Raw genomic sequence first — 21,729 nt, forward strand, 5'->3', positions numbered from 1 at the left:
GGAGCTTGTGAAGATATTTTATGGAAGGTAAGATCTACTGCTTGGAAGAAACAGAAACACTAAAGCCAATTGAATTTAAACAGCTGTCAGGTTCAGTCTGAGTTCGAAAGCCAGAACGTCATGCTGAGAATCTAGCAATCAATCACCTTTAATTAAACACTGCTTTATATACACACATACATATGTACATCCACATACAGCAGTTAAAGCCAAAATACATGTCCAATCACTCACTGAAGAAATAGATGTATGTAGCTTTACACTCTTCTAAAGCCAGTCCTTTCTTCGTAGCTTGTAATAGGTCATGCGTGGGTTATGAGAGTACCTTACGGAAGGCACCTGTTTAGTAAGTATTGCACAGATTAAGCAGCTGGAGGCTGGCTCCCAAATACCTCTCTTGAAGCTTCAACTGGAAGCTAGAAATAAAACCACCCTAGAAGACACTGCAACTGTAGCAGCTAAACTAGTGACTTAAAGCAAAAAAGATAAAAAGAAAAAAAAAATCACAACTTGTTCTTGACTCTCAAAAAAAAGCTAATGATTTTAATAATTAATAATTTTAATAATTAAGAGGCCCTAGCATGCTGAATAAGACACTGTCTTAGTGAACACGTCTGGTACTGTGCGATATACGAGAATCAACTGTGCAAATATAGATAGGTCCTGCTACCACTGTGCCCTTGGTGGGTTCTACCAGTTGGGTAATTTTTCCCGCTTCGGAAGTATACATGGAGGTGGCATCTACTCCAGTCAGTGTTGCACAAAAATGAATTCAAATCCAGTATTGTGCTGTACGTTGTAGGGGCTTCTGGATGTTACAGGCCAAAAGAAAAATCTGGTAAGTGCAACGGTTCAGCCAGGAGCTATTCAGTCTTACACACGGAACAGAGCGAGCCCCTTCCTTCCCCCCCTCCATCCTGAACTGGTAAGAAAGTTCATTTGCAGGAGTAACTGTGCTCCCCTCACCCCTGCCACATGCCGCAGCCTTTCGGAGACGGGCTCGGACGCTTACAGGCTGCTTTTTGGTGCACGTGACAGGGCAACTTGTGCTTGGCTTGAGGCAGTGTTTTAGGATGTTTTCTCGATTCTGACTTACCCAATCTAATGTGCTTTTGATTGCAGAAAACTTGCATGATTCAGTCATTAAATGTGAAATCATCCTTAATAGTAATGCTTAATTGTGTGGTGTTTTATTGCTTGTCTGGGGCTCGGCCACTTCTTCAGCGCTGATACTGTCCCGTGTCATCCATCACTGCTGGTTTGTCGGGTGAGGCATCATCCGTATCTGCAAAAGTGACATTAGATATTTCACCTGAAGGTACCGAGCCTACCGAGCTTTAAGGGAACGTGCACGAGCTCTCCCAACCACGGATGCTGCTGTTCTATCTCCCACCACACCAGCTTGTGTACTTCACTGGCCAAAGGCCTCCGTTCCCAGTAACCTGGAGAAGTTTTTTGCCTGTCACACAGTGCTCCTTCTACAAAAGGTGCTTAGAAAAGTGAGTAGTATATGCAGACCGAGGCAACGCCTAAGAGAAATCCTTTATCATCAGGCTTTTCTCAAGCGCCTGACAGCTGCCTTTGGATGGCAGGCCCGCTTGTTCCCTGGATTTTAGCCAGGGAACAGCGTGGGGAGGCTCGTGCAGTCTGTACGAGGAGGACTTACTCCTGCGAGCTCTGCAGCAGCACGGCAGCGCTTCCACAGCTAGCATCCTATGTGTGCGTTACAGCTTCTCTGTGATCCACAGACCATTCCGACTTTTTCCCTTGCTTCTCCAACAGAAAAGCAAGCAAAACCCCGAGCTGCGGCTGCCAAGGCTCCGCGGGCAAGTCAAAGCAGGAAGAGGGGGAGGAAGCAGCAGTAAAATAAACATTTCCTTGCATTTTGCTGAAGTGCTGCACCCTGGTTACGTATTCATGCATGTGCCACTCTTCCTCTCATTATAAAGCAGGGCTGAGGGCTGGGGGCTTTCTTACCTGATGAGGGCTTGGGGTACATCCTGTGGAAAAACAGGAGGAAAGCGTAGAAGGTAAAGGCCAAGCCTCCAAAGATCATCCCGCAGACCAGGAAACTGTAGCTGCCCTGATCGTGTATAATCTGCAATTGGAAGGGGAAAAAAAAAAAAAAAAAAAAAAAAAAAAGGGAGCAGAGGTCATCGTAGCCCTCGGACACCTGATCAGCATTCAGTAAGAGCGTTACTATTTGGTAGCTCCAGGGTTACGCAGGGCTTTTTCCCCCGCAGCTGTCCAAAACCCGGTTTCTACTTGAAAGTTCCCGGCTGTTTTTGGCAGGCCTTGTCTACACTTACCGATCCCACCAGTAACTGCAGTACCATCTCGCCAATTCCAGCTCCGGTCACTAACACGGTCGTGGCACAGCCTGCAAAGAAACAGCGCAAGCGAGGTTGGCAGGGAACAGGCGAAACAGCCCGCAGGATCGGCCCATAGCTTCTTCACACTGCCCTTTCACGGATCTCTCCCTACGAGATTTACCAATACTTTACGTATGTTCCCATCTAGCGTTGCGAATGCCTCTTCTGACCTGTGGTGGTGCAGAAAGGTTGAAGTTTAAGCCAAAAACTCCTGTCCTGTCGCTTGTCTCTGTTGGCAGAGGTGATGTTGCTTCTCGCTGGAAGGATTTTCATTCTGTATCACTGCCCCAGAGACAGAAGTTGGCAGAGACCTCCTGTAAGAGCTGGCCAAACTCAAGGATTTTCAGTTCACTGATAATCTGGATGATGTTTTCCAAACCAGCTCCCTGTAAGCCTCTAAAGCCTCTTGTGTCCGTCCCCGAGAGCCCTACAGCTGCAGGAAACTACGAACCAGTCTAGATCCCTGCCTGGAGAATTTATTAGTACAACAAAGCCAGGATTTGTGCAGTCTGGTTTTCCGACTGCGAGCTTGAATAAACATTGTATGCAAAAGTAGATCTTTCTTCCAGGCCTCCTAGGCATCCCTGAGGAGGGAGGGAGGGAGCTGCTGGGTGTGCTGGTACCCGAGCTCCAGTCCCGCACGCCCAGCCGCGTTCAAAGCCTGCAGGCGTGCCCGAGTCCCCGCTCACCTTGGTACTGCAGGATGTCCTCGGTGTAGGCGAGCATGCTGGGGAAGGTGCTGCTGAGAAACAGCCCCAGCGACGCTGTCCCCACAAACAAGAAGACAACGCTGTAGGAGAAAATCAGGAGCAGGAGGAAGGTTATCAGGACTCCAACCTGTGAGCAACACACGCACAGTCAGTAGGAAGGTAGATGCTGAGTTGCAATAGGCTCTAGATTTTCTTTTTTTGTAGAGAATAGTCCGGAAAAGAAAATAAACTATACTGAAAAAAGATCACAAGCTCTGAAAAACTGAAGTAACTGGCCAAATAAAATCCATCTACCTTTACAGTAAAGAATTTGGTATATAACAGGACTTTACAACATAACTTGGTACTTAACTCTCAACTTCATTAGGTAGAGACTTAAGATCGCATCTGAAAAAATACTTTTTCTCTGCAGCTTTAAATACAATATTACTGCTACTTCCATAATATTTACATGTCTCAATCACTAATAAGTCTTATTCAGTGGGTTAAAGAATTAACTCCTTCTCAGTAACTGCTCAGAAACCAGTCACAGCAGTAAAGCCGAAGAGCCGACTAAATTTAAAATAAACTTGCCCCCACCTCTGGCTCGCTGCAGCGTCCGAGCAATCGCAAACCCGTCCGGGCCATCGCAAACCCGTCCGGGCCATCGCAAACCCGTCCGGGCCGCACCGCGTTCGCCTGGCACGGGGAGTCAGCAGAGGGAGCTCTGCAACGCCAGCTCCAGTTATTTTTTGTGAAGTGTTTGGGCCCTGATGATGGGCGCGGGCGCAAGGGCAATCTGGACTCTAAAGAAATTGAATTCAAGCTGCAGTTTGCTGCGATGCTGAAGGGACTCCAAGAGCTGCGTATCTGACTGCAGACAGCAGCACCAGCCAGCAAGCACTGCACGAAGGGCTCGGGGTCTGCCGAGTGCGTTTTTGTCCTCGGACGGTACGGCTACCGTTGCCTGTAAGGGGAAGCGAGGCGGCTGCCATTCAAGGCTGGAGGCTATTCCCTCTTCTCTCCAAATAGCAGCAGCAGCTAAGGCAGAAGTCCTGCCCTCAGGTTTGTTAACAGAGCAGTCGCGCAGGGCGCACAAGCGATTAAGTCGGTAGCACGCACCACGGAGAGCGACGGGACTGTTCATATCACATACCCGAGATGGAGCTGCTGATGCTGAGCTTCCCCTGCTCCCATGTAAGTAGTGACGATGTGCTGAAGTAGGAGATTACACTCATTTTTAAAACGATCGCGTTTCATTTGGCTGTATCTGTTGGTACCTAAGCTCAGTTTTCAAAGCCAGCAGCAGCAAGGTGCCGAGCCGGCCGCCCCACCTGCCCCCTCCGCAGCAGGGATCCGCCTAAACCTTCAAACGTCCCCACGGGAACGGTCACTCCTCTTCTCCCACCACCCTGTTACATATTCTTGGCCTCGCAACATTAACTGTGAAACTTGCTACCAAAATAATTGTGGTTTAAATAAATTGTAAATTAACTGCCTTCGCACTTGTTTTTTTTTTTTTTTTGTTGTTGTTGTAAGAAGTGTGAATGGGAACAACTCCCTCCCTGTTTTCTGCCACATCCTTACGTGCATCTTTCTTACATATCCTGAAAGGATTCCTTCCCCTTCCTTCAAGTGAAGGTGTTTTATTAATTTAAGCAACCTCACATCACATTGGTTTCTTTGACAGCTGCTACAGTCTAAGTAGAGAATTTCCTGAACTACCTGCCTTCCCTTTCCCTCGGCTAACATGGGCATTAACGGCCCTGCAGAGGCCAGAGAAGACACCGTGCAAAGTAAGCAAAGCTGGCAGACACTTTACTAGGTGCTTTCACACATCTAACGTTAGATTAACTGAGAAGCAAGCTCAGAAAAGCAGCGCCATCAAGCTGTAAGTCTCAGCTACCTCCTGCATCGGAGTCAGCTGCGAACGCGCAGGGACAGCGAGGCGGAGGAGGCCAAGGCAGCTCACCCGGCCGCCGCGCCCGCGGGCTCCGCCTGGCGCAAACCTGCCCCGGGTACGGCACGAGCGCGGCGGCGGCTCTGCGCAGCGGAACCAGAACTGGACAGCGTCCTGGAGGCAAGCAGGATTAAAACACAGTAAAAGCGGCCTTACCACATTGATGAAGACCATAGTTGCCGGCTTCATTCGGTAGGACACAGGGATGGAGATGAGCCTGCCCAGCGTGATGAATCCCCAGAAGAGGCTGGGCAGGTAGCCGGCCACCTTATGTACTACAGAGAGAGGCTCTTCCACCGCATAGCTGTAAACGAAGCCCGAGTACTCTCCCTGCAGGGAAAACAAAACACCATGTCACGCTGATGGGCGACTTACAGGCTTGGCAACTTTAACTTCAACCTGTCCCTCAATTATTCACAATATTGTGATAGTGCTGGAGAGCCCACCTCTGGATTTGCTACCAAGTCTCCATGAACCTTGTTCCCAAGGGTTTGCAGCTGGAGACAGGCTTCCACCAGAAGTAGAACACAGGACTTAAGCTCTCCTAAAAGGGCAAGACTTAACAGCATTACTAGGTAAAATGCATGCTTAGCTCTTATCTGTAGAGATACTCTCTTCCCTAGGGACTGTCTTGTCCTTTTAGAATTACATACTCTCAAAACGTGTCACATTAAGAACCTGGAGTTGATCATCCTTGAAGATGGAGGCCCTGGAAAGTTCCCGTATCTGGCAGCTGCTTTGTGTAACCCCGCTCATCTTTCAGGACCCTATTTAATGCCCTAGTAAGACCCAGCAGTATTTTACCATGAGGGGACTGAGACAAAACTGTTGAAAGAAAAAGAACAGCAACTTGGCAGCCAAGAGCGAGCCTTCCTCGCCCGGACAGAAGCGCTACACACGGCAAGCCCCGTGCGACTGCGCCGGCCGGGAACGTGCTGCCAGGCCACTGCAGAGAGACCGCACCATCCCCGCGTGCTCTCGTCTTGGGTTTTGGGGGCTCAGGAGACCCATCAAACAAAGAGCCACCATTTCTTAGGAAATAAAACGAAGCCGTGCTTGCCTCTTGGCTGAAGCGAGAAGAGACCTCCGCTGCGTACAAGTAGACACCATCACAACTCCAGCTCTAAACTGGCTAGGTTAGTAGCAGTAGCAATCTAGCTGCAACAACGGAGAGTCTAGGAGAAGCCACAAACCCTCCCAAGAAGCAGGGCACGTATCAGCCTGACCGATTAGCTTTGAACGAGCTACCTCGGGAACCAGCCTGCTGCACCGGCAGACCCTCAGGTCCAGCCCACTGCACGCAGAGGACATGTGCTGGGTTTGGGCTGTTACAAGTGATTTGGAAAGAAGAAAGCCATATAGCTTTGCTCAGACAAGATCCCTCTATCAGCTGAACTCACCACAATCCCATCAGTCATGAAGAGAACAAGAGCCCCAGTGATGTGGACTGCGAAGTAGGCGTAAGAAGCCCCTCTGAAGTTTTTGCTTTGGCAGCAGCTAAATAAGTCATCATGACCTGGTGAAAAACAATGCAAAGCAAACTTAGCCGGAACGTCCCCCTGGGGCTGGGTGGTTGCCAGCCCGCAATGGGGATTTGTTTTGTGCTCAGCTGCAAGACAGAGATTCATAGAGGACGGTGAACAACGCGGAGCACTGCTAACCTCTGCTGGCACAACTTCTTTCTTTACCTACCTCTAAGCTTTCAGAAGGAAGACGGATGTGCTTATGGGCTGCTGTCCACAGACTGGGATCCTAGCTCTCCAGGATACTTACTACTTCTCTTACTGTAGCTGCTTGTGCTCCCCTTCCCATTTAGGAGCAACACATTGCTGGCCCCGCTCTTACAGTCAATAGAAGCAAGCCCATTCGACCATAGCGCTCGTGCTCAGAGCCCTTGGTACCACCACACAGCAGAGTCCTGCCCAGGACAGCTCATCTTCCTCAGCTAAATAATATTTAACCAAACAAGAAAGCAAGCGATAAACACACAGCTAGTGTCGCCTCCCCTGACCAGACCACAGCCTGCCAAAGCCGGGGGTCAGGACCCCAGGAATTCCCGACTCTCCCATCCTCATGCTTGTGTCACGCCACTCTGGGACGTGCAAAGGGCTGGTGTTATGGTAACGGCACCTGGAGACAGTTGCTGTGCATGGCAAAGATGAAATTCTCACTACTTCTATGGGGAAGGAGGGATTTTGCCAGCACAGACGTGTCTGCCAAAGATCACAGCAGTCAGCACACAGCCCTCCGCTTCTCTAAGGATTCATCTCAACTGCCTCGAAGAGGAAGATGGAGATCTGAAGAACATGAAGCTCCAATGGGTTGTATGAAACCGGGCAGCTGGGTTGAGGAAAGAAACCATCAGTGCCTCAGCTAAGGGAAATGCTATCAGATGAGCACAACCTTATCAGACACCAGAGAACCCACTCCGTTCGGGACACCTGCGATCCCTCCCTGCAGCGCCTCACCGCATCTCTAACTGCCTCCACCTTCAAGCGTTCCCTAAAATTTCCTTTTATTGTTCAGGTAAAGCCACCTCTTCTGTAATAACTCTACACGCTCCTCTGATAACCCTAAAATACGATTACTTCTGGAGATTCACTATTTAGCTGAAGGATTTACTTCGATACGTTTCTCTTGGGTAGCAAAGAACAATGTTACTATTGTCCCCAAAGCTGGGTGTAGTCACAAGTTCAAGAGCAAACTATTGCTGGAGTTTAACCTTCCCCTCAAACAAGGGCGCTGTCCTTATTCCTTTCAGATTTATAAAAATCAGCGTTCTGCAGCACGATGACCACTTTTAAACTCAACAGTCAGCAGAGCCAGCTCAAAACCTGACCAAAAACCAGAAGGAAACGAAGGGGCACAACTTTCACGTGTGCTTAAATGACTCGGGAGCCCAGGCGTAGTTTTAGGACAGCTCGGAGAAAAGCAGCCCGGAGTCCCAACACCAGGACACTCATCTCTGTTCAGGGGTTGTGGTCCCGCCTAATTCGAGGGCAACTGGGCACCAAATTGTCAGTTTGGATTGTTTGGGCACTTCTGGATTACATTCACGTGTACATTTTGGAAAGTTTCCTCCTTAGACAACAGCGATGGATCTCACTTGTTAAACTCAATGGAGACACTCAGAAATAGGACTTTTTCTCCCCCTGCTCGCTCCCCGTTCCCCCCCATCAGAGAGGTGCCCCCAGCTCACCTCCTGCTGCGCGGGGCCTCTGCACAGTGGTGGAGAGATCGTCCTTCTCCGCGGGCCGCGCTTCCATCGCCAGCTCGTCGGCCGACAGCAGCGGGTGGCTGCTGTTGTTGAAGCACGGCACCATCCGCTCCTTGTAGAGCAAGAAAAACACCGCGATGGGGACCGGCAGCTGGGGAGGAACGGAGAGGGGCAGGTCAGCATGACACAAGTCTCGCACAAAACACGGTCCTGTTCCCCAGTCGCGAGGGCCTTTTAGGAAGCCGCGCTCGGCGTCTGCAATAGATGTGCCTGAATTAACCTCCGAGAGCAGCCTCACGCTGCCCTGACGGGGCAAGGACGGGCTGGCAGCGGGGTAAGGAGCCACTGCAGGAGGGACAGAGGCTGGCTAGGAGAGCTGGTAGGGAGGGGGAAAAAAGCAGCAAATCTGGAGCACAGCTGGGGCATCTCCTGCCAGTCCCTGTGGGATGCCAGGTGGGCTGGGGACCATTCACCTGGGATGGGGGACAGGGACATGGGAACAGAAGGCACCTAAATACAAACCTCATGAAGCACCATGCCAGCCCTTCAAAACCAAAATGTTTTGGTTTCCAAGCATTTGGCCACTTCTGCCCAAAGAATAAAATAATAAAGTAGCTTTTGCCTGTGGAGAGCAGAACAGTTCTAATGGGAGACCTTCTGTCACTGAAATTCTTTGTGAGGGAAAAGCAAGCTGCTCCAAGACCTGCTTTGCCCATCTCCAGCCATGAGCAGAGGTTGCTCAGCATCTCATGAGAGATGAGCTCGTGGTTCCCAGGCCAACAATGCCAGCACCGCCACAGCCGAGCCGCTTCAAACAGCCCTTGGTACAGCCTCTGCTGAAGAACCTGGGGCTGAAGAGCAGCGAGCCATGGTCCTCTCGGCTGTCGCTGCCTTAGAGACCTCCGCACATCCCGGGATGCCGCTGCACTGGCTCCCAACACCCAGCGTTCCCACCAGCACCATTCCCTGCAGTCAGGGCTTTCTGCCTGGTGCTAACACAGGGACCGTGGGCTTGTACCTGCCCGCTGGGTCCATCACACGGCAGCCGCAGCGTCGGGCCCCCTGGCACCGTGCTTCCTCGCTGCCATGTGCCTGAGGACGAGCCCGCTCCCTGCGCACACCCACGACTCCGTGGTGCCTCCAAGCCCAGAGGGACTCGCTCTCTCTCTCTTTTTTTTTTTTTTTTTTTTCGGAGAAAACAGAGGGAAGCAAATGAAGCTGGGTCTGCCCCTCGCCAGCCCTCCCTTCTCCTCCCGCCGCAACCAAGTGGTGTTTATTCTGCAACAAACTGGGGGAGAAAGCCAGGAAATCCTAAGTGACAGCTCACTCTCCAGCCACCGAGCGCTTGTTTTCTACATGTCTGTGAGCAAGTGCGAGCTCCAGCTCCAAATTTCCTGCCTTTTGTTGGCTCGTGGCATGATTTAAATGTATGGAGAATTCCCCCCCCACCCCGCCTCTCTTGCCTGAATTCATTTTTGAGGACCTCATTGTTCTGGGAACAATGGGAATAGGAACAGTTAGTTCGGTCCCATGGAAGAAAAACGCATTTGCTTGATAGTTCTAATCCTTCCGGAGGTCAGGACCAGATTTTATTCTTCTAAATTGCAGATTTTGCAAAAAAAATACCTATGCAGGGGGACTGGCTGTACAGATAACGTCTCTGGACACTTCCAGCCTGAAGGAGCACTCGGTGCCTATGCAGAAAAGAGCCCCAGCTCCAGACTCCCACGATTCCCAATCAAACCATAGGCACATCCCTGCTCCCCAGATCCTCATCTCTAAAGCAAGCAGGTCCCTTTCGCTTTATCCAGACGGAGCTATCTTGCAGTTGGCAGCGCCTCGGGTGCACGAGCGCTCTGACCCCATCAGCTGTGAGCTGCTCGCCAGCGCTGGGCTTTTCTGGTAGGGAGTGCCCAAAGGCCGGAGACTCACCCACGGACAAGCGCAGCCCGCGCCCGTGGGCTGCCACCACACCAGAGCAAGCTCAGGAAAGTGGGGAAAAGCAAAGGATCAAGAGAAAGCAGGTTCCCAGGGCTCCACCCTGAGCCAGCCCTGTGTGCTGTACGCTGGCTGGCAAATCGCCTGGGGGACAGTCATCTGCAGCCACCTGGCCCACAGAGGGACCAGCCATAAACCCGGGGTGCGTACAGGGGACGGAGCATCCACAAAAGCAGTTCAGTCATTACACGGGCAGATGGAGAGGAGCAAACAGAGCCACAGCTCAAGGACTGTCCCTTCCCCTGCCCACATGAGCATGGCCACCGCCACGAGCTGCCGGGCAGGTGCCGAGCCCCTCTCCCCATCCGCAGCTCCCACGTGCCCCAACTGGAGAGGTCGGGTGGCGATGACGAGCCTCGCTGGCCCCTGAGCCAAGGCACGTGCCAAGACACACAGGGGCAGGGCCACCGTGCTTACGACAGGATCTTGCTACTCAGCTCCTCAGTTTTCTGGGGGCCAACACATCGGCTGCCTGGGATGCTTGGCATGAGGCAAAGAGCTATCAAAGCCTCCCCACCCCACGGGGAGCCCAAACAGCGAGAACCAGAGAGGAGTCACAGACACAGCCCCTAAAATAAGGACACTGGTCCTCAAAGCACCGCCCTGCCCCACACCAGCCTCCCCACAGCGTGACCACACCGAGCTGGACGCCTCCAGGCCCCGTCTCCCCCCAGCCCTCCCTCCTGAGGAGGCAGAGATTTTGGCGTGATAACCATTTGCTCATGGGCTTCCTTCCCAGGGCAACTCTGCTTCCCCTTTTTCAGCAGCAGGCTTCTTTTTCCGAGGGGCACCTGAGCATCCCGCTGGGAGCCTGCACGGGCTGAAGGGCAAAGCGGGCAGCAAGAGCCTCGCTGCCTGGACCCGGCGCTCCAGCTCCGCTCGCCGCATCACCGGGAACGTTCCCCCCGCCCCCCGGCGGCTTTTAACCATTATCATAAACTCAACAAGTTGCTGCATCACGCAGTTAAGCACGGGTATAATCCGGGCTCCTTCCCTCCAGTTTCTATTTCGGTCTCTGCCCCCAGGAGCACGGGACCGTTCCCTGCTATTGTATCCAGGCTACTTTTAAGCAACCTAAGCACAATGGAGCGTCCCGCACTTCCCCTGGGAAACCACCTTCCGGATAAACACATCCCTCTCGGAGGAACATTTTCCTGATTTCCAGCCCCTTGGAATGGGCTGGATGATGAAATTTCCGTTCTGTGGGAAACTGAATTTTGAAATATGTTTTTGTTCCAAATCTGGATGAAAAGCCAAAATTTTCCTCTTAGAATGAAAAATTTTGGCCGGGAGTTGTCCAAGCACTTCGTTTTGATAATGTTGAACCGCTTAATTTTACTAAAGCAAAAACATTTTGCTTCAATAGCATCAAAACAACTCTTCAGTCAGCTTTACACGTTGCATTTAGGCCAAAGTCAAATTGAGACATTTCCACTTTAAACAAAGCAAGAAATTGAAATGAATCATTTCAGCTTGCGTCTCGTCAGAATACACGCAGCCCTGTGAAAACCGGGATGGAAATGTGTTTTTGACCATTTTATAACAAAGTTGCTGGTCCTGGTTTCCATTTCTACAGCTTACTCATTTCATCCCCTTCCCTGGGGCTTTAAATACCAACGATCATCATCTTTCTCTGACGTTTACACCTTAAAGCAGGGTCAGCAGTTTTGGAGCGGAGCTACTCTCAGTATCTCCAGCCAGCGGGCTGGGTTATTTAGTTTAAACAAGGAATCAAGTCGGCTCCCTCAGCGAGGCTTTGGGAAAGACAGTCACAGCTCGGCTTTGGCAAGGGGACACGCTCAAGAGCTGTGTGCGCAGCGTACGTCCGACTCCCCGCTCCTCTTCTGTTTGTTACCTAACCCTCAGCTCAAAACCACCATCACATCCCACATCCCGGCACCCCGGGACTCCCTGCCACATTCCTGTGATCCTACCCAGTGTGTGCACACTTGAGTGTGCAGCGACGCACAAGTCCGGCTCACGACCTGCTATAAATGCGCTGCTGGGCACAGCAGGACTCAGCCGAGGGTCCCATCCTGCTCCCAAAATGTCCATGGGACACTGCCGGGAACAGAGAGGGGTCTGGCAACCACCCTCCCACCAGTGCTCCAGATATCAGACACATCGTCGTATTCAAAGCAGATATCAAACGCTGCCTGCAAAACTACATTAGTTTGGTCAGGATTGACTGACAAAATAGATAACGCTCCGGTGTAATTAAAAGCACATTTCCCATGGCATATGCAGAGTCAGAGGTAATTAAAGCTGGCTTCTCCTCCTAGGCAGAGGCATTCTTTTCGGTACTTCTGCAAAGCAGCTTATTACAGCACCTGCCCAGCTGCTTTGGTTGCCTGTTCTCGCATCAGCAAGCTGCGCGGGCCTCGGGCTAATGAAAGCCCCTGGATTAGGTGCACTGGGATGCATCTTAGTTATTCAGCAAATGGGAAGACCAAGAGCACAAAGAAACCTGTTCCCTTTGCCTAGTGCAGACGGAGTGGCGGAAGACCAAGGGCTGCTCGGTGGCCTGGGACAGGGAGAAGGACCACCGTTCCATCCCTACGTTTTGGCAGAGGGGCAACGGCGAAACTTGCACGGGGCCGGGGCAGCAGGGACCGGGGCTGCAGGGCAGGCAGAGGTCCTGGCAGGACCACCCTTCACTTCTGCTACAGGAGGTCTCCAGGGGGGGCAAAACAGGCACCAGCCTGGCAGTCCCCGCCCTGGGACGCTCTTTATAAAGAGACACCAGAGCACCTTACGGCAAGGGCTACGCAGGCTGGGCTCTGCTCTGTGACGGAGGGGATCCCAGCACCCCTGCCAGCAGGAATTCCCACGCACGCAGCATAACCGGGCACTCCACAGCTTTTGATGCCCTCGGCATCCATCCCAGCACGAACAGCACCACTCAGCTGGGCCGACGCTCGCTGCAGCAACATGCTCCGCTCTTATCGCTCCAGATCTACACGGACAATTACACACACGCTCGCAGGGCCCCTGCCGCCAGGGAAATGACAGCGGCAGCTTAGCTAGCTCTGCCGCAGAGGGAGCGGGGACAGGCACGACGATGGCCACAGCTCAGCGAGGCTGTGCAAGGGACCGGCTGTATTTAACCATGCCGGGATTCGGGTATTAACTGGGGGGTAAGGAACAGGGCTACACTTCAAAGACAGCCCACAGCCTGCAGGCAAGAGCAGCTTGCTGGAAATCAGCTTTGGGACTGAGCAGGGCAGAGAAAGAGGACGGGCACTAAACCCCATCTCTCTCACAAAGGAAAGGCCACGGGGCTTTTACATCTGCTGCCAGTCACCAGGGAGACATGACAAATGGCACAGGCGCCCCAATCAAGCTTTCAGCCCCAGTAATTCAGTTCATCGATAGGTACTTTCCCATGAATAAAGATGCTGCAAATCACCCTCCCGCCAAGCCATCCCCACCATCACCAGGCTCCTGCCCAGACCGACCGCGGAGGAAGACCTTGCGGCTCTGAGTGTAGTTAACTGATAAAACTGCTGCACGGGGGATGCTGGAGGTGCAACCTGCTTCCAGAGAGATCAGACAAATCCCACAGGATGGCGCATCGACCCTATCACATCTGATGGTGCAGTCACCGCTGGTTCAGCTTCGCAGAGTCCTGCCCTCCTGCCCCAGGCACCTGCTCCTGGCTGGGAAACCGGGCACTTGGCAAACCCCAAACCTTTGCTGTGGATCAGCACAACCATCCTCACACCTCCTTCCATCACTGGGACCACCTAACAGGCACCAACACCCCCCAAACACCACAGCTACCGGCAAAGCCGAGAAGCAGAGACATCCCCAGCAACAGCTTGGACCACTCCGGCTGCAGCACTTACATTGATGAGGGCCATGATCCAGAAGGCGTAGGAGACGCGCGTGACCACCATGCCTTTCATCGGCAGGTCATAATGAGACAGGTTGCCTGGATGGTGCGGGACCAGGGACTTGCGGATGTGAGGGAGGTTGCTGGAGGCGTTGGCCGTGGAGTTCGAGAGGATGCAGTTGGTGTCCGAGAGGAAGGGGTCAGCTATCAACGGGCTTAGCAGCGCTCCAAAGCCCACGAAGAAATGAAGGGCCTGCAAGAGTGAGATGTGCAAGTAGAGCAGGGAGGTTTACTGCTCTTCTCTGCAGGGAGGCTGGCCAAGCCCCTCACTCCTCTTCCTCAGAGGAAGAGGCACAGCCAGAGGGGAGACGCGGCTCCGTGCTCACCTGCAGAAAGATGGCCGAGTCCTTCTGGTAGATCTTCACCAGCTGCATGTTGGAGATGGTGTCGATGCAACCCATGGCCAGTCCTGCCACAGCCATGACCACAGCCAGGACCACCACATTGTGGCACAGAGGGATGATGGCAAAGACCAAGGAGATCGCCAGTGACGAAGCGAAGAGCGCAAACAAGGACTGAGCCAACCTGAGACAGGGAAAGAGGATAGACAGGACAGAATTACTACCATGAGAGCAGTATCCGCACCATGGCCTCCCACTTTCAGCCCCAGGTCGGCGAGTGGCATAGGCATTCGCAGGAGATGCGCCCACAGGCTCTAGCTCCAACTAATGCAGCTCCAGCACATGCTCTTCTGACGAGACGAGGGAAATGCTGCACACCCTGCACCTCCACGTCCCAGCCATAGCCAGCCTAGGGCACTGGCATCTCCTGCGTGGAGGGCGATGCCTCAAAGAGGCAGATCTTCCACCCAGCTTTCGTGGAGAAGAGTAACCATCCCCATTCAAACCCGCATTCTGCCCATTTCAAGGCAGAATAGGGCCTGAGAACCTTCCCTTGTTAACTGGGCAGATCTGGGAACGGAAAGGAACATGGGTACGTGCAGGCGAGCCCACGTCGTGACTTCTGAGCAGCTCCAGGGCATTTCTCATGCAGGGCTGTATGGCACGAGCAGGCTGAGCAGGCATGAGAGCTGCTGTGCAATCCCAGTTCCCAGCAGGGAGAGAGCTGCTGGCATCCACATCACCGTGTCACCCCGGACCTGCCTGCAGGTGCTGCCCAGTCTCACAGGGAGCACTGGGGAGCTGCTGCCGTTCCCCTTCCATGCTCTGCTCTGGCAGCATCATCCCTTCCCCCAGCACGGCAGGGCGGGATGCAGCACTGCCGCCGTTCCTGGTGCAGGCAGCCACTTTCCAACCCACGCGGTCCATCGGAGAAGCCCAAGGGACGTGCGCGGTAGAGGTAAAGCTGGTGCATTACATCTCGAGTCTGGCAGCAGCGCAGGCAGGCCTGCCTGGCTGAGTGGGGAGGCTGCTCTCGGTGCGAGCCGGGCGCTAGCCAGCTCGCTGGAGAACGGCGCCCAGGCTGGCACCGCGCTGCTCCGGAGCTGCCAAGTCGAAAGGCAGGAAGGAAGGAAGGAAGGAAGGAAACAGGGACCAGACAGCAAAGCACTGAAACTAGCAGAAAGATGGGACTACAAAGCCACAGCAGAGAGTAAGTAGCACAGGCACCTCCCCTCCCCGGGCTCCCAAACCCTGGTAGAAGCCCCTTGCAACGGCCAGCAGCTTGCTACAATGAGTTGCTAATTAGCAACTGGGGTCTGCTGCTGGGGGATGTGGGGCACAGCCACCTGTCCACAGCAAAGGACTGGCAATGCACAGCTATGTCCCTAGTATGGACATGCAACCAGCAAGCAAAACACCTATGGCTCGCTCCTGCGGGCTGCCTGCACCCCCCGTCTTCTTCGCGCCCTGCCCAAAGAGGGAAGGGAAGGCTACGAGGAGGCACAGGCTGAAGCCGCCACAGAGAGCCTCCATGGCTACCGGGCACCACACTACCAGCCCTCCTGCCCTGACCGCTCGCCCAGAACAGCCTGGCCTTGGCCATGTCATTGCGTTTCTGCGTGGCCCTCATTCATCTGCAAGCCCAGAGCGATTTGGCCTTCCACATCCTGCTTGTTGCTTACACTGCACTCCAACAGCACCGGGGAGAAAAACAGGCCAAGGACACGTCTCCTTTATTCTCCCGCCCGGTGGCACAAACCTGGTTGTACCAGCGCCTCGGTGCGCTCCCGTCTCCCAGCCCAGCCTCGCTCACCCGTCAGCCGGACCACCTTGGAGGAGCCGACGTTTTGCAAAGCCCTAACTACTGATCTTCCTCTGACAGCAAAACGGGGAGCCAGCGTGGGATTTCGGGGGGGGGGGGGGGGGAGGGAGCAAAGCGAGATGTGCACAGTCACGGCAGGAAAAACAACTAGCAAATGAGAGAGAAGCAGCTTCAAGCCTGGAGAAATGAGGCAGCGCTCTCCAGGGTACAGCAGGAGCCCAGCAGGAGGGAGAGAGGCAGAGGCACCAGCAGCTGGCAAATCCGAGGCCGGGAGCGATGGGGAAACGGGGAAACGCACACTGAGGCATCCCAGAAACGCCTCTTCTCTTCTGCAGCCCTAGCAAAACAACCACAGCACCACTTGTGCTTGGCTAGGGAGTACGCTCATTACTAGAGTTAAACATTAATTGCAGATGATGTTAGGTCCTTAAAAAGCATTAAAAAGATCACCTCACTTTTCCCCAATGAGCAAAAATCCCTGCCTCCAGCCATAAGATGTTAATAACACAATTGCACCCCACTGCAAACACCAGCAGCCCACGGTCCAGGGCGGCACGCAGCCCTGCTGCCCCCTTCCCTGGCTCTGGCATTGGGGGGACCAAGACATTGCTGGCTTCTCACGCTGGATGCCCAAAATGTGGTCAAAGGACACTGCTCAGCACCCAGGGAGGCACCGGACAACCTCAGCACCCAGGGAGGCACTGGACAACCAGCTGGGAGATTTCTTTAGAACCAAACCTCTTTGAAAGCATCCCTAACTGAGGTATCCCACGGCTTTCAGAGGGGGTGAACTCCGTGTCTTGACGATGTGAAACAAACGCACCCCTCCAAAGGGCTTAAAAAGCAACCCTGACGTAACGCCTTGGCCCGGTTTCTGACATCGCTGCCCTCCCCATCGCTGCCCGGTCCCCATGTCCCCGGCTGAGCGGGTGCACAGCTCAGCTCTGCACCAGCTGGGGCTGTCCCCAGTGCAGGCTCCGCTTCAGCACACGGAACAAGTCTTGTAATGCCACGGACTGTGTTTCAGGAGCACCCAGCACACGGCCTGGCTCCATCACAAGGCTTAAGGGAAGGTCTGCAGCTCCCCCCCAAAACATTTCAGCTGATCTCCTCTGTAGGATTAGGGCAGTCAATGCTATCCTGTAGGCACAGCCAGCAGAGCTTCCCCTCTCCTTCCCACGCAGCGTATATAACCCCCCACCTCGGTGTTCCTGTTAGAGCAGGCACTCTTCAACTTCGAGGATGTTTTTCCCCACCCCAGGGAACATTTTCTAAGTCCCTCACATCAAGAAGAAAAATGATAATCAGGCTAATTCAGACTTGCAGAACTGATAATTAAAAACCCAAAGCCCTAAGGGGACGAGGTGAGGACGCAGAGGAAGAGGAGGGCATGGATTATCCCACACCTGCCCTCAGGTACCCTCGTTTCCAGCTGTAAGCACCAGCCAGGCTCAGGGAGCGTTGCCTCCCCTGAGGAGCTCACGCTCAAGTCACCGTGCTCTCTGGTCTCAGCAGCAAAAGGCTTTACTTTCCTTTGCAGTGAGAAGCATCCTCTGCACCAGCCACAGGCTTGAACAGAAGCCTTCAGAAGATGGGAGCCTGAAGGGCAGGGAGAGAACAGGGTCACCCACTCTCCGCTGACGTGCTGTGACATGCACGGGTGCCCAGGGGTAAAGATGAAAGAAGGGTCCCATCTCACCAGCCCCCCAGGTCCTGGTGTGAATCACTTCGAGCAGAGCCTGCTCAGGGCTCCAACACAGCCACAGACCTCCCAGCCCCCTCCCCTCCTCTGCGAACACCAGTGGGACTGGCCCAGGGCTGACCCGAACACTGGGAGCAAAAGCAGAAAATAAGGTCCTTCTATAAGGATGCAAAAATGCACTTTCTGAATGAAAACAACCAAACTGGGGCACGGGCGCTCAGTTACTCTGCTGCTTCTGTCACAAACGTGTAGCACAGCAGCACAGAGGGAGCGTGACTTTAACTTCACAACGCAAGCTTAAAACCCAACAAAATGGGAAAGGAAAAGGGGAAGGCAAGGGAAGCAGGAGGGGGAGCGGCGGGGGATGCAGGTGCGCAGAGCTCGCCCCTGGAGTCTGCAGCGCCAGGCGCTCGGGGCTGGATTTACCAAGGAGCTCCCTCCCGCTCGGGTTTCTGAGGCTGGGCAGGGTTTCAAGCCCTCCCAGCACTCCCACCCCAGCGCTGCTGGCCGGGTTCGCAGTCTCACGACGTGTCGGGCACTCCCGAGAACCCAGTCCCGGTAATACCAGGAAACAAGAGCCTTCAGCGTGCTCCACGCAACGGCACCCAGGGCTCCCGACGGAGGGCATCAGCTGCTGCCAGGGCTGACGCTGCTCGAGGAACCTCTACCACGGCAGCACCAGGGTTTGAGCCAGGGCACGCGCTCCACCTAAACCCCAACCCCACTCATGCGAATGGAAAAAGCTCTGTTCTTCTGAAGCAGAAGAACAACCCAGCAAACGCCAAGCACGAGTCACCAGAGAGCGGCAGCCCGTCGTGAACCCGAGCGCGGGCTCAAACAACGCGCCGCGCAGCTACGCGGGAGCTGCTCTTCCCGCAGCTCCGGCTTTGCGCCTCCCGAGAAGCCAGGGAAGGGGCTGCGCAGCAAACCCGGGCCCCAGCACAGAGCCTCGCAGGCAACAGTTGTGTTTCTACATCGCTCGGGGAAACTCGCAATAGCAAACTTTCTTCTTCCTTGAAATCTTGCACGAGAGGGAATTCTGGAGCTGGTTCTGGCAGTCCAGGCACACTCCGAGTTACAGAAGGGATGATGCCATCATTATGCTCTGTCCTCCCAGTGCTCCAGGACTCCAGCTGCGCCCAGAGAGCAGAGACCACGACCCAGCATTCAGCAGCTTCTCTGGCAAGAGGAACCAAACCATTATTTAGGTCCCACCACCCACTTCTGCTGCAGAATGCAGTAACGACACTGCTTTCCCTCACAAGTCCATCATTCAGAGAGCTCAGACCAATACATATTTTAATTGAAAGCAAGCGAAGTCTACGTTCCTCAGGCATTAGAAATTAAACACAGCTTGCAGCCAGACCTCGGCGCAGCTGGCTTGCAGGCAGGCGATGCTTTGGGACCCTCTACCAGCAGCTATCCATCCCCTAACTGGAAAAGATGATCTGTCCAGCACTCCTCCCTGCCGGGCACCGGGGCCAGGATAATTTGATTTATAAACCCGCAGCATGGCCCAGAAGTAGGAATCCTTAGCAGGACAGCTTGACCTGTCCATCCCTGAAGAGGGCATAGTACAGGAGCTCTTAGGGTCTGAACAGTTAATGTTCTCGTCCAAACCCACGCGCCTGCACGCCGCACCGCTCCGAGTAACCCCCCGCAACGCTCGCAAGCTACAACTATCCGAAACATGCCCTCCTGCCTGGCAGGGCTGCCGCTCCTGGGGGGCTGGCAGACACTTTGCAAAAGCCGGTTGCTCCAAGAGGCTGCGATCACGAACGCATCCTGGTTCGTAACCGCAGCGAGCAACAGACACGCTCTTTCCCCCCACGTGCTGCTGCAGAGTTAAGAGTTTGGGAGTCTCCGAGCACGAAACCCCGACCGGGTCTGCGTAACCTGCCGGCCACAGGCAGGAGCTCTGGGTAGGAAGCCGACAGCGGGAAATAATTCTGCATTTTCCTTCCCTGCTCCTTCCAACATATGTGAAGCAGACTGGGGGCTGGCAAAGGCACTGCCTGCTGACCCAGCAGCCTCGGAGCCGTGTCAGACCCAGGGCAAGGTTCCCACGTGCCGCCCCTGTTCCCGTGCACCCCACCTCGCACCTCCTCTCCCGGCACAGCCCGACGGAGAGCAGCTCCTGCTGCCCCGGGAAGCCTTTGGGCTCCGTGGGACAGGGGCAGCAGGGCAGTTCCATGGACCAGGACGGCAATTTAACAGGTGCTCTAATGCCATCTTCCTTAGCCAACGCTCCACAATTCACAATACAAGAGTTTAACAACACATTTTAAAACAGGCTTTTTAAAGCAGCGAAGGATTCATGCAAAATTCCCTCATAGACACGTTAAACACATACATCTATATGACATGTACATCAGAGACGCACACGGAGCTGACACGTTACATCACTGCCTGAAGAATTAGTGACAATGTAAACGATCAGCTGATTCTCAGCAGAGCATAGCTGTCATCAAGCCTCAAATCAAATGCCTGTTTGGCGATCTTTAGGGTTGAGCCATCACGTTATTATTTATTTTAAACACATCCTGGACAGAAGGCTCAGTGCAAATCCCCGCTGGGCTGCACTGGGTTTCTCGCTGCCCACGAAGCCCACCGCTGTCCCCGGCCACCCCGCGCCGCCTCCGCCCTCGTCCCCCGCGGCAGCGAGACCGTGAGGACCGCTCGCATCTCACCTCGTGTTTGCCCAAACTCCTGAGGAGCACGGCAATGCCCCGATTTCTGACACCGAGGTTATTAAAACAGGCTTGCAATAATATTTTTATAATAAACAATCAGGTTAAGGAAAATACCCTCCAGGAAGTTCTGGCTGTAACTTCACGCCAAGGCTCTCTCTGTCCTGAGCTCCAGGGGAACCGGCAGCCTCTCGCCAGGGGTACGAGAACGTGCAGGAGAGGAGAGCAGCGGCCCGCAAAGCGGCTCCCGCCCCGCACCTCCCGGGAAGCCCCCTCCCTCCGAGCCGCTGGGCCGAGAGGGCTGCGGACCCTCCGGGACAGGGTTTTTCCCCCCCGCGGAGCGCAGCATCCCAGCTCAGCCATGCAAACCCGGCGGGAGAACGTGGGAGGGAGGCGAAGCCCAGGGTGGGCTGCCCACCCCCGGCCCGGGAGGAAAGCGGAGGGGCTGCGGAGAGCTAAGCCCACCCGCGGGAGGTGCGATGAGTTTGCCAGGCGCCTTACGTCCTCTTGAAGACCCCTCCGAGGCAGCTGCCGAGCAGGAGGCAGAACTGCTGGGAGAAGAAGACCCAGGTGATCTGGGAGAGGGAGCTCTGGGTCTGACAGCGCAGGTCCAGCAGCGTGGGCCCCAGGAAGGCGATGCAGAGGCCGAAGCTGAAGAAGACGCTCCAGTAGGTGAGGGTGGGCTGCAGGTTCCTCCGGAACCGCGCCGACACCCGCTCGTCCCACCACATCCTGGGCGGCGGCGCGGGGCGGCCCCGGCGATGCGGCTCCCGGCCGCCCGGCCCCGCTCGCTGCCGCTGCCCCGGCCCCGGCCCCGCTCCGCTCCCGCTCCTCCTTTGCAGGATGTGGCTCCGGAGCCCCGCCGGGCGCTGGCTCCGCCTCCGGGGCCGGGGGCCGCCGCCGCCTCCCGGGGCCGGGGCGGAGCCCCTCTGCATCCCCCCCTCCCCCGCCGAAGCCGGGCCCCGCTCCGCATCCCTCCCGGGGCCCGAAGGAGCCCCAGAGCACCCCCCGCACCCCCCCGGGGTTTGCAGCACCTTGCCGAA

General features: G+C 54.7%; 1 protein-coding gene across 2 annotated transcripts; it reads right to left on the bottom strand.

The window, feature by feature from the left end:
• Window positions 1–130: 130 nt before the first annotated feature.
• On the bottom strand, window positions 131–21,497 carry SLC60A1 (solute carrier family 60 member 1). 2 transcript variants are annotated; one of them, XM_087761808.1, is made up of 10 exons: window positions 21,188–21,497; window positions 14,458–14,656; window positions 14,085–14,324; window positions 8,221–8,389; window positions 6,422–6,537; window positions 5,178–5,351; window positions 3,062–3,162; window positions 2,310–2,380; window positions 1,978–2,098; window positions 131–1,285 (listed from the first exon to the last, which is right to left on the bottom strand). In XM_087761808.1, the coding sequence occupies exons 1-10, from the start codon at window positions 21,415–21,417 to the stop codon at window positions 1,276–1,278; spliced, it is 1,431 nt and encodes a 476-aa protein (XP_087617934.1). In that variant the 5' UTR covers window positions 21,418–21,497; the 3' UTR covers window positions 131–1,275. The 2 variants fall into 2 exon arrangements, with proteins under 2 accessions (XP_087617934.1, XP_009463957.2); XM_009465682.2 differs by having other exon boundaries at window positions 3,062–3,209.
• Between the last annotated feature and the right edge of the window lie 232 nt (window positions 21,498–21,729).

The sequence above is a fragment of the Nipponia nippon genome, unplaced genomic scaffold, assembly GCF_047370975.1.
Source record: "Nipponia nippon isolate SJK-2023a ecotype South Korea unplaced genomic scaffold, ASM4737097v1 scaffold_25, whole genome shotgun sequence".
Classification (NCBI taxonomy): Eukaryota; Metazoa; Chordata; class Aves; order Pelecaniformes; family Threskiornithidae; genus Nipponia; species Nipponia nippon.

Excerpts from the sequence above, each read along its gene's own strand:
- SLC60A1 (XM_009465682.2), bottom strand. The coding sequence starts at position 21,417 with ATGTGGTGGGACGAGCGGGTGTCGGCGCGGTTCCGGAGGAACCTGCAG. Across the intron at positions 8,390-14,084 it reads GGATCATGGCCCTCATCAAT|CTGCCGGTCCCCATCGCGGT; the intron begins GTAAGTGCTGCA and ends GTTCCTCCCCAG. Across the intron at positions 1,286-1,977 it reads GTACCCCAAGCCCTCATCAG|ATACGGATGATGCCTCACCC; the intron begins GTAAGAAAGCCC and ends TCACTTTTGCAG.